Source organism: Vipera berus (assembly GCF_964194415.1).
Source record: "Vipera berus genome assembly, chromosome: Z".
Classification (NCBI taxonomy): domain Eukaryota; kingdom Metazoa; phylum Chordata; class Lepidosauria; order Squamata; family Viperidae; genus Vipera; species Vipera berus.
Window position 1 is genome coordinate 20,261,515 of NC_138205.1, and position 12,725 is coordinate 20,274,239.

The 12,725-nt window shown below is 40.7% G+C and overlaps 1 protein-coding gene across 1 annotated transcript in view; it reads right to left on the reverse strand.

The window, feature by feature from the left end:
* Nucleotides 1–12,725, reverse strand: part of LOC308677994 (glycogen [starch] synthase, muscle-like) — a 35,529-nt gene that overhangs the window by 4,154 nt on the left and 18,650 nt on the right. The window contains exons 8-15 of the mRNA XM_081344768.1: nt 12,494–12,614; nt 11,321–11,427; nt 9,764–9,823; nt 8,877–8,955; nt 8,649–8,762; nt 6,891–7,017; nt 3,923–4,018; nt 2,456–2,619 (exon numbers count right to left, since the gene is read on the reverse strand). Of these exons, the coding sequence (XP_081200894.1) occupies nt 2,456–2,619; nt 3,923–4,018; nt 6,891–7,017; nt 8,649–8,762; nt 8,877–8,955; nt 9,764–9,823; nt 11,321–11,427; nt 12,494–12,614 (868 nt within the window). The remainder of the gene's footprint in view (nt 1–2,455; nt 2,620–3,922; nt 4,019–6,890; nt 7,018–8,648; nt 8,763–8,876; nt 8,956–9,763; nt 9,824–11,320; nt 11,428–12,493; nt 12,615–12,725) is intronic.

Below are 12,725 nucleotides of genomic sequence, written 5' to 3' on the forward strand. Positions count from 1 at the left end.
CTGAATAATAATGGAGGATGGGATTCTCTCCAGAGACAAAGGAGGAGGAAGTCCATCCCAGAAAGGGGAGGGAAGAGGAAATACATCATAGGGTAGGAGGGTCTGACTGCCCACATTGTAATTACTCCAAAACAGCCACGTGGTGGCAGCACACATCTGCTTTCCAAAACTCATTGAAAAGATTCCCCTTGGGCCCAGAACTGCAGAATCATCCACTTGGTTCTAAAACAATTGACTTCTGTCTTCAAGAGTTGATGGGATCAGGTTTCTCTACAGTCAGATTCTTTGATGGATGGAAGGAACGGGGCTGATGAGCATAAGCAGGGGAGCTTTCTCTGTATCTACACTTAAGCTGTGGCATGCTTTGCCCCGGGCAGCTCAATTTTTACGTTGCATTTGTGTCTGTGTAACTTTCTTGGAAACCCATGATTGCCATGAGTTGATTTGGCTCAAAACAAGGGCTGGGTGAGATCAAAACATGGTCTCCTGTCTTCCCCACACAGAGTTCTTCTCCCCACCACCCAACTGCCTTTTCTGTAGATGGAGAAACAGAGGCAACTTTGTCAGCCTACAAAAAGGGCATCCAGCAAATTGGCAAACGCCAGATCGCTTCCGGAATTGCAAGTTGATTGTGGAAAAGAGACAGGTGAGGGATAAGGGCAAGTGAAGCAGGTGGGAAGCACGGCAGTTCACCCTTGATTAAAAAGATAGGTATTTCCCACCACTGTTTTATTAGATCAGCCTTTGCCAAGATGGCCAAGTTGGCTAAGGGGAATTCTGGAAGCTGAAGATCACACATCTGGAGGATACCATAATTAGGAACCCATATCAATAGCTACATCTTTAATCCTATAATGTATTTATCCTATAATCTATTTTATCTCTCCAGTTTTACTTTATTACCAAATCTCAGCATATACTTAAATGGACCTAGAATTTTACAATATTTTCAACAGTTTGTTGATTTTTGACTTTAGGGATGAATGAACTTTGGGCCCCATAATGAAGGCTTCATAAACATCAAAACAATAAGATGTTGCACATTTCTGAATAAATGAAATTAATTCCTATTTGTAGCAACATCGTTTTGTATCGCAGCTTATGGAGTGGAATGCTTTCCTATACAAATATAACTTTCAAAATGAACATTTTGAAGAAATCTACAATACCTTTTTGCCTATAAGGAAAATGCGGGTGATCCTTGATTTGTGGCCACAATTGGAACCAGAATTAAGCTAAGCAAGCTGATGTTAAATGCACTGAGTCCAATTTTATGACCTTTTTTTGTCATGGTCCTTCAGTGAATGACCACGTTTTTTAAAGTAAATCTTGTGATTGCTAAATAAGTCCGGTTTTCGCCTCAGTGGGGGAGGGGCAATCTTTGCTAATCAGAAGCCGGCTGGGAAGGTTGCAAATGGCCACCATATGACCCCAGGAGTCTGCAACCGACATAAAGACATACCAGTTGCCAAGTGCTCGACTTCTGATCACGTGACCCCAGGGATACTTTGATGGTCATAACTGTAAGAAGTTGTTAAGTCACTTCTTTTCAGCACCATTATAATTTTGAATGGTTGCTAAATGAATGGTCATAAGTTGAGGACTATTTATATTATTGTATAAGAAAACTTCCAGTTATTAAGCTCTCATTTAGGGGAGTACATGTGTGCGTGAATTGCAGTTGCCACAGGAATGCGCAATTTATCATTTGCTTTAAGGACTTCATTGATAAAGTTGAGTTGAACAAGAATTTTTCTCCCTCATTTGTAGTAGATTTTCTCTAAGTTAGGAACTTAGGACCTGTATATGAAATTCTGTACATGCAATTTACTCTTTAGGTAAGAAAAGATTTAATAATGATCGTTTATGAAGTAGACATTTTTTCCTTCTCTATTTTTTTCCTTTAAGAAAGGAAAATAATCCAATCACTTCAAATGCAGAGTTGCATTCTGACATGAACCAGAATGTATTGGGAAGAAAACCTTTTCAGAGAGCTTTTATCATACCCAGCTTTTCAACAGTGAGTTAAGAATAATTTGACACTAGCCTTGTTATAGGTGGGTAAAAAATTCTTGGAGACCTTATACATTGTAAATAAATAATTATGCACATAATTGTTTGTACTACTCCCCATAATCTACTGACAGGTGCTTTTACTTAACCCTCCTCCCCCCCCCCCCAAAGCTGGTAATATTCCTGATCTGTCCTCAAATTTATTTCTGCTTCCAGGAAATTGCACAGGGCAGAGAAGAGAAGTTATGATCATAATAAAGAACTGGTTGAACAGGAAAGGTCCTTCAGTGAAAAAAAACCAGATAAAGTAGTATTTGCACTATCCGCCCTCTAGAGGCAAACATGGGGATTACAACACAGGAAGGAAAGCAGGTGAGCTGCCATAGAGTAGAGGAGTGGGAGGACTGCCACCATTGCATGTCACTGTGAAGAAAAAGCTCACCCTTCCTAGATATTTCCAATCCAAGAGGTCGGAAAGCCTCTCTGTGCGGTTGCGCTGGATAATGCGCTGCCGCCGTGACTGCTGGCAGAAGCTGTAGAGGAAAGAGGTCAACTGCGTGCACGACTCATCCAAGCCTCGGAAACGCCTGTCTAAGATGTAGATCCCTGGTGGGAACCAAAAAGATATCAAAAGCACGTCATCACCTTTGATTCAATACAGAGAACTGACAACTGACCAAAGGAAGACAAGGCTGACTCTCTTATGCCTAACTGAATGGCTGTTGCCTGAGATGCTAGAGAGTAATATACAGACGGTCCTCGACTTATGACCACAATTAGGACAGAAACTTCCATTGGTAAGTTAGGGGACTGTTGTGGCTGCTCCCAATTTTGTGACCTATTTTGCTATGGCTCTTAAGTGAATCACCATGCTCGTTAATTGAATCACATGGTTTTAAAGTGAATCTGGCTTTCCCCATTGACTTTGCTTGTCGGAAACCAGCTGGGAAAGTTGCAAATGGTGATCGTGTGACCCTGGGACACTACAACTGTCATAAAGCCATGTCAGTTGCCAAGTATCCAAATTCTGATCATGTGACTGTGGGAACACTCCGAAGGTTGTAAGTGTAAGAACGACTGCTGGTAAATCACGTTTCTCGGTGCTGTTGTAGCTTTGAAAAGTCACTGAATGAACGGTCACAAGTCAAGGATTGCCTGTAATGAAAAATGTTTTATCCAGTACACGCCTGCCTTTATGATGCTCTACTGTCCGGGAATTGTGCAGCTGGTATCCAAATGGAATCACAGATGCTGGCTCGTACTTGTAGTTTTTATATAAATAAATATATTTTACATATATTTTACACACGGAAGAAAAAGATGGGGGGAAAAGGGAAACTCCCCTTCCACACCCATAGCAACCAATCACAGCGTAGCAACCAATCAGCTATAACTGTGTGTTCTGGCTCACTACACAATCCCACTGCTCCAGCTACTAAATTTAAATATCTTAACATCTATCATATACAGTAGATTGAAATGGCTCAACCTTCTCCAAGTGGAATACCACTGATCTTTGAATTTTTGCTCCCTTATGCCCCAGAAATCTTGCTTTAATCAGCTAAGACTGGGCTAGAACAAGCAGAATGGAATCACCCTAGGTCAGGGGTAGGTAACCTTGGCTCTATTATGACTCATGGACTTCAACTCCCAGAATTCCTGAGCCAGCTGGCTCAGGAATTCTGGGAGTTGAAGTCCATGAGTCATAATAGAGCCAAGGTTGCCTACCCCTGACCTAGGTCATTTCTCCCAATATTTTTTTTCCCCTCCAGAAATATATAGATTGATCTACCCACCCAAATTATTCTCCCCAGATCCACCTGAAGGAATTATGCTGTGGTTGAGCAAAGGTTGCATTTGTTCCCACTGTGCCAATCCCTGTTTCCAGAGGTCCCGATGTGATACCAACCGTAGGCAGATGGATCTGCTATGTGTTCTTCCATGAAGCAGCCAAAGCCAGAGAGATTGGTAGAAATGCTGGGGATCCCCATCACGGTGCATTCAGCTGGAGGATAAGAGAGGTCACTGGAGGACACGGAGGGATTAAATGCTGGGGATATGCACTATCTCAAGAATTTACCTTGGAGCCTGTTCAGTTTTGGTCACTTGAATTGACTAAGCTTTCCACTCCCTACAGATTTTATGTACATGTTTGTTTGTTTGTTTGTTTGTTTGTTTGTTTGTTTATTTATTTATTTATTTATTTATTTATTTATTTATTTATTAATTTATTTATTTATTTATTTATTTATTATATTTTTATACCGCCCTTCTCCCGAAGGACTCAGGGTGGTGTACAGGGCAATAAATATAAAAACAGAATACAAAAGTTAAAAAACGATTAAATGTAATGCCCAAGTTTAAAACAGTAATTAAAAGCATATTAAAACCCCAACCCTAACCCATCAAATGTTAAAAATAGTAAACAGCTATTTTATCATCACCAGAACTTTGTTGTAGGCATTACAGGAGGCTGTGCTTTCCTCAAATTTACATTTACGTATCTGCCCCTCTTTTCATTTCAGCCATGATTCATAATATAATTTTGTTTTTATATCTGTTCCCTTAATAAGGTTCAGAAATGAGTTTTCATCCTTTTCTAGCCAAACCAGAATTACTCACATAATTTATTTATTTTTTTAATCAATAGATGATTTACATGATGTGATATAATCATAACATTAGTTACATGGAAAGCTGATTGACTACTGGAGGAGAAGGAAAGTTAATAGGCCTCAAGAGTAACAAGATGCATGCAGAATTATGTGCAAAACATACCTGCTGCAATTTTGTGACACTGTGGTATCCACTGACAACCTGTGCCTATTTGGTTGTCCTTTCAGACATATTCCCTTCCTCAATATCTTCCAACAGTGAAAGTGTTTCTAAGGCATTGCCTTCACTGGAAAAGTTGGCATATATTCACAGAGGTATCCCTCTTGAAAATAGCCCCATGTTGAACTGTGTAGCACAGTCAAACAGTATGGGAAATGTTGCAAGGCATTTTGTATTATGTCATAAACTGTTTTATGATAATTTTTGTCATAATAATAATAACAATAATAATAATTTTATTTATATACCGCCCTTCTCCCGAAAGACTCAGGGCGGTGAACAGGGCAAGCATAAAAAAATACAGAGTTACAAAAGTTAAAAAAGGATTAAATATATGCCCACTAAAAACAGTAAATACAAATATTAAAATAACAATAAAAAACCCCCACCCATCCCCCATCAGGCCAGGCCGGCTTGTTCAAATAAGAATGTCTTTAGATCGCGACGGAAGGAGCGAAGATCGGGCGCCATCCGGAGCTCAACCGGTAACTGATTCCATAGCTCCGGGGCGCCCACAGAGAAGGACCTCCCCCTGGGGGCCACCAATCGACACTCTCTGATCGGTGGCACCCTGAGGAGGCCCTCTCTGTGGGAACGCACAGGGCGAAGGGAAGTTGATGCCGGCAGCAGGTGTTCCCTAAGGTACTCCGGACCCATGCCATGTAGGGCCTTAAACACCATTACCAGAACCTTGAATCTCACCCGGAAGACAACTGGCAACCAATGCAGCTCACGGAGCAGAGGTGTAACATGGGAGTATCGGGGAAACTCCCAACACAACTCTCGCGGCTGCATTCTGTACCAGTTGGAGCCTCCGGGTGGTCCTCAAGGGCAGCCCCATGTAGAGAGCGTTGCAGTAGTCTAGACGAGAGGTCACGAGCGCGTGAGTGACCGTGCATAAGTCATCCCGGCCTAGATAGGGCCGCAACTGGCGCACCAGGCGAACCTGGGCGAAGGCCCCCCTAGTCACAGCCGCTATGTGGTCTTCCAAAGTGAGCCGTGAATCTAGGAGGACTCCCAAGTTGCGAACCCTATCTATTTTATAAAACATTTTATAAAATTTGCTCATTCCGAACCCCTACCTTGGTTCAAAAATGTTGCCCCCAAATAAAATGCACTATTTTACCCAGTGCACAATTACAGGAACAAGCACTTTAGTAGTAGGTAGATAATTTTTTTTGGCCTGTTTATAAACAGAAACTGAACAAACTGAAGTACAGCCAAAATATTTACGTATTTGCTTTATTCCAAAGATAATATAGTTTGGGAGACTGCCTGGAAATTTCAGTTTCGCCGTTAAAAAAAACAACAACAGGTGACAAAATGTAATTTTGTCCTTTTCTCTAAATACTTTCCTAGTTATTCTCATTTCCAACTGCTCTTTCAATTTTTCATATTTCTTGTTTTCTGGCAGTTAAAACTGATCATTATAATACACCACTTAATTATGCAAAAAATAAATTCCTATATTCGTATGCAGATAGGCCTTGACTACATTTTGACCCACATATGAGCCCAGACTTTCTGTTGCTGAGCAAGGCAGTTGTTAACTGAGTTGAATCTCATTTTATGACCTTTTTTGAAACATTGTTAAAAATGAATCACTGCAGTTGTTAAGTGAATCTGGCTTCTATTGACTTTGCTTGTTGGAAGGCAGTTGCAGAGGTTACAAATGGGGATCGCAGGATCCCAGGAAAGTGCCACAGTCATAAACACACGGCAGTTGGCAAGCACTTGAATTCTGATCACGTGACCATGGGGATATTGCCACAGTCATAAGTGTGAAAATAATTATGTCACTTTTTTCGATGCTGTTGTAATTTTGAACATCTGTAGATGTCTTCAAAGTAAGCACAACTAAGTAATCTATTGAGTACAACTGTGTAATCTATTTCATTCTGTGTTTCTGATGACAGAAATACTAGGGTTTATTTTCAGTACCCAAGTACATTGGAACGGGGTGTGTGTGTGTGTGTGTGTGTGTGTGTGTGCGTGCGCGTGTTGAGTCAATACCCACAAGCCTGCCCTTACAACCCACCTACCTGGTGTGTAGCCCCATGGTTCATAATAGGAAGGAAACACTCCCAAATGGCAGCCTCTAACAAATTCTTCATAGTCAACAGGAAGCAACGGACTAGTGGAAGACAGAAATTCTGGATGGAAGATGACCTAGAGAGAAGAAAAGAAAAAAGAGAAAGAGATTGTATTTATTTGTTTATATACTATCAAACTCAAGAACCAACCTCTAGTGATTTAATATAATGCAATACAGATAGTCTTTGACTTACAACAGTTCTGTTTAGTGACTGTTCAAAGTTACAACTGCACTGAAAAAAGTGACATGACTATTTTTCACACAACCACCAAAGCGTCCCCATGGTCACATGATCAAAATTCAGATGCTGGGCAACCGATTCATATTTATGACAGCTGTGCACTGTCCCTGGGTCATGTGATCAACTCTTGTGACTTCTGGCAATCAAAGTCAGTGGGGAATCCAGATTTCACTTAACACCCATGTTTCCAACTTAACAACTACAGTGATTCACTTAACAACTGTGGTAAGAAAGGCTGTAAAATGGGGCAAAACACTGTCTTGCTTAGCAACAGAAGTGGTAGTCTCAATTGTGACCGTAATGAATAATTATGAATGATTATAAAAAAGCCATAAAACACAACGGTGATCTAGTGAGGATACATTTGGAAACACACATCATTTCTGCTCTTGTAGGCACAGCCACCCTTAAAATTCTACATTGCATTTCATCCATGTGTATCTTTATGTATGTGCATATAGCTGATTCAGGTTTAGGCTGCTAGTATTCAATTCATAGGGACGCGGTGGCTCAGTGGGTTAGGACGCTGAGCTTGTCGATCGGAAGGTCGGCAGTTTGGCGGGTCGAATCCCGAGTGCCGCGTAACAGAGTGAGCGCCTGTTACTCGTCCCAGCTTCTGCCAACCTAGCAGTTCGAAAGCACGTAAAAATGCAAGTAGAAAAATAGGGACCACTCCGGTGGGAAGGTAACAGCGTTCCGTGCGCCTTTGGCGTCTAGTCATGCCGGCCACATGACCACGGAGATGTCCTCGGACAAGCGCTGGCTCTTCGGCTTTGAAACGGAGATGAGCACCGGCCCCTAGAGTCGGAAACGACTAGCACGCATGTGCGGGGGAACCTTTACCTTTTTTTATTCAATTCATGTGTTTGTAAGGGATTATGATAATACAGGATCCTTTTAAAAAATAATATATCCCATGGAAATAAGCAGTTAAAAAAACAAACGAAAAGTACAAAGATTCTGATAAACAGATAACTAGGAATAAAGCCAAAAGATGAAAAGAAAAAATAATATGACAACTATAAAACATTGTAAAATACGACCATATACCAATTACAATAAAACATTTAAAATACATTGGACATATATCTAAATTGCATCCACTAAAAATTCTTATTATTATTCACATCAACTATAGGCACCAAGACTAAAGGAAAAGAGCCTGAGTTCAAAAAATCCCAGCAGAGGAAATTCAAAATAGACTGCAAACCACCATTCTTTCCTTCAATCATTATGGCTTATCATTATTACCGTAAGATTTCCAAGAATAAATAAAAGGTTGACAGGACAATTAAAAGACAAAAATGACCAGATAAAATCAGTCATTAAATATTATAATTTCCAGCATCATCTTAAAAATGCTGGAAGTTATAATATTTTAAAATGCTTTTAAAAATACTGTACTGCAAATATCTCCCCCAAATATCTCCCCTCACCTGGCATGGACAGGCACCTGTTACTCACCTTGACACGGTCGGCACTGCTATTGAAGAGACCGATGCGCCTGATGCTGTTAAGAATTGGGTCGGTAGAATCATCCAGCATGTTGTGAGTACAGATTGGGGGGAAAGAATGGCGCTGATTGAAGAGGGGAAAAAAAAATCCAGACAGATGTTAACAGCTCAGATTTAAAATCTTAAGTCTAGAAGGGAAGCAAAGGCTGTAATTCACACATTAAACTCAGGCCCATACCTGAGTGGCAAAGATGGCTCTCTTCATCATTGTGAAATCTTCTTTGTCCAACATTTTGTTTATGTCAGGAAGGTTCCCCCTGAAATGGAAAAGCAGGCAATGAATAACATGGAAATTAATAATATTTACGGTACTCTGGGTCTAATAGAAAAAGACCTGGGGGGAAAAAATGGAACTCTTGATTTTATATATGGTGACGGCAGCAAGATTGCTCTACACCCAAAAATGGAAGGATTTTTCGATCCCCACCATGGACGGATGGCTACAAAAGCTGATGGAATGAGCCGAGATGGCTAAATTAACTGTTTTGATTTTTAAAAAAAGAATATAAGTACTTTTGTTTCTACTTGGAAACCGCTTCTGGACATTGTGCTTGAGGTAGAAAAAAAATGATACTATGATTTTGGGTTTTACTGATTAGATTGATTTGTTGATATAGAAATGGCTAGTTCATACTACTATAGAAATGTAAAAAGTTGAGATTCCATGTTAATGCCTTATCCTACTGCCACAGAGGGAGTTGGAAGTCAACGCCTTTTTTTTTCTTTTCCCCCTTTTCCACACTTCTCTCCCCCCCCTACGATTGTTCCTTACTATTTGTTTTTGTGTTTTCGTATTTTATGTTGTAAGTGAATAAAAATCTTTTTTTAAAAAAAATATTTTTTCAGTACTGCTCATCACTTGGATGCGCATTCTAGTTTTTATATCGGAACCAGGATTTCTGAAATAGGCTTCTATCAAATTAATACTTCTCAGAAGAGACAAGGCAAAGAGAAGGAGAAGGTCTCTTAAGTTCCCATTCTCTGTAGCCATGGCAACCCAGTAGTCCATTCTCCGTTGCTCAGCACTTTATCATATTTCTTCTTGCCTTCTCCTAGGAGACTTACACGAGGAGGGATTCGTACAGTTTTTTGCCAAACTTCTCCTTCACTGCATTAGCTGTATCCCTAGAATTAAAAAAAGGGAAAAAGGGGGGCGGGAAACAGGAGGGGGGGAGGAAGAAATTATGATTTGTGACAGGACCTAGGATTCCTTGAATGCTTCTGAATCAAGGATTAAGAAAAAATGGCTTCCAGTGGCTGTGGGATTTTCTTCCCAGAGAGAGTTAAGTTAGATCCAACAGACTTGAGAAAAGAGGAAGTCTGTCTCAATATCGGTATTTCTTCCCTGTTCTGAGGCTTCAGAGTAGATTGGACTATTCTCATAGACTGAAGGCCAAACTGGATGAGAAGTATGGGAATCTTTCCATTACTACCTATGTGGTGCATTTTTATCCGGCCTGTTTTGAAAAATCTCACAGCAATTTACTGGGAAGGGTCTCGTTCACTAGCTTTATCCCCATAACATTTTCGCTTTGAGGTAGGTTGGACTGAGTACAGGTAGTTGTCGACTTAAAAAATTCATTTAGTGGCTGTTGGAAGTTACAACGGCACTGAAAAAAGGGACTCAAGACCGTTTTTCACACTTACAACTGTTGTGGCATGCCCAAGGTCACATGATCAATATTCAGATGCTTTGCAACTGACTCATATTTATGACAGCTGCAGTGTCCTGGAGTTATGTGATCACCTTTTGTGACCTTCTGACAAGCGAAGTCAACGGGAAAGCCGGATTCACTTAACAGCCATGCTATCAACAACTGAAGTGATTCACTTAACAACTGTGGCAAGAAAAGTCGTAAAATGGAGCAAAACTCACTTAAGAAATATTTCAGTGAGCAACATAGATTTTGGGCTCAATTGCGGTTGTACGTCAAAGACTACCTGTAGTAGCCATTGGGCTAAAAGCTTACGATTTATGTTAAATAAAGCCTAAGAACAATTCTATTCTCCCCCATTTTACCTTGGCAGTCTTCTAATTTGTATACAAGCAGTCCTTGATTTATGACCACAATTGGGATCAGAATTTCCACAGCTGAGCAAGGTGGCATTGAATTGTGACCAATTTAGGACCATTTCTGCAATGGTTATTAATGGTTATTAAGTGAATAGCAGTAGTTGTTAAGTAAATCATGCAATCGTTAAGTGAATTCAGCTTCCCCTATTGACTAGGAAGGTGGTAAATGGCCATCACGTGAGCCCAGGATGCCGCAACCACTGAAAATATGTGCCAGGTGCCTAAATTCTGTTCACGTGTTTGTGGGGAATGCTGTGATGGTTGCAAGTGCAAGGACCGGTTGTAACTTGCATTTTTCTGTGCCATTGTAACTTTGCACATTCACTAAATGAATGTTATATCTGGTTAGAGAACAAACTAAGACATTTGAATGATTTCCCTTATATCAGCACATCCTTTCCAAATGTACTTTGAACTTGTATGGGCAGGTTGGTTTTCCTGATCAGGAAGGTTGGTGTAATGTATTTTTATTTCATTCACTACAAAGCCTGATGTTTAAGGAAGCCTGTTACAAGGATAGATTTATGAGATTTATGACACAAACTTACCAGAGCTGTTTGCGGACGGCTTGGCCTTTTAGTGTCTCCACGTTGAAATTATTTGTCCTAGCTGGCATGATAAAAAATGCTACTACTGTAATCTGGCTTCCATTCACCTATAGAGGGAGAAGCCACAAAAACCAGGTATGAAAGATCACTACAGTACTTTTAAGTACGGTCAAAACTGCTCCCAGAAGCAGTGGATAAGCTGACCCATGTTAAGAGTTTAATTAAATGAATTCATAGTTTGTTTTTAGACTTCATCTCCCCCCACCCCTTCTAATATGTGGCTGGTTCCTCACGAGTCATTTGCATTAGCCTTACAGCATGAGGACTCCTGAGGTGCTTATTAAAAAGCAGAAACTCACATGTTCCAGGCAGATAAGTGAACAATGGCCTAGAAATCTGACTATGCTTGGCAAGGATGAGGAAAACTGGATGAATAGATGGATAAATCAGGAATGTTCCTGGGATGTTCTTGTAGGAGCTACATGGATCTCCAAGAATCATGAAACTATCATATAATCCCAGGAAAGGATTCGTGACAGTAAGGCTGGTGTGAACATCTACATGTAATATGGATCTGAAATGCAATACGTTCTCTCTTCCCTTCTATTTATCCTTAGGACTGGGTTGAAGAGAGATTAGGTGGAGATGATGGCCAGACTGGGGGTCATCTATTTAAGTATCTTTTCATGGCATATTCTTGGGATACGGTTCAATTACCACTCCTGCCAGCTTAAAATAGTTCCAATATATTCTTCCTGCTTTCGTCCAAATGTATCCCGTGTAGTCATTCTACCCATTGTCTTTCCTCTCTACAACAATGTAAGCGTGAAGAGAAATCCAAAATCAATCTCCAGATTCCTTGGGCTACAGCTCCTTAACTTGAGACACATGGTGGTTCCGTTGCTGTAGCCCATGGGTCTCCAACCCCCAGTCCGTGTACCAGCACCAGGCCACCGCATGCCAAGAAACCAGGCCACACAAACAAGCAAAGCTCCATCCATGGAATGCAGGCTCTGGTCCGTGGAAAAACCTCTCTCCACGTAACCGGCATCTGGTGCTCAAAACGTTGGGGGCCACTGCTGTGGACCGTACCCTCTCAACACAGCCACATCTAATTGCCTGCCCAACATCTCTCACATCTCATTCCATTACAGCCCCCATTTTACTAATCACCCTCAGCAGGTAGTTGAGCCTGGCTAGGGCTTCCAAGAAAACGTCAGCTCCTTTGTTGGAGTATTCATAGCGTCCAGCGATGAAGAAGAAAATAGTTTTGTCAAGATTGAAGTCCAGGTGCCTAGGAAAATAACACGAGGTGATGGTGAACATGACTCTAAGTCCAAGCTTGAAAAACCAGAAATCCTATATAATTTAAAAGCCAAGACAAGTAAATTGGCTAAATAAATAA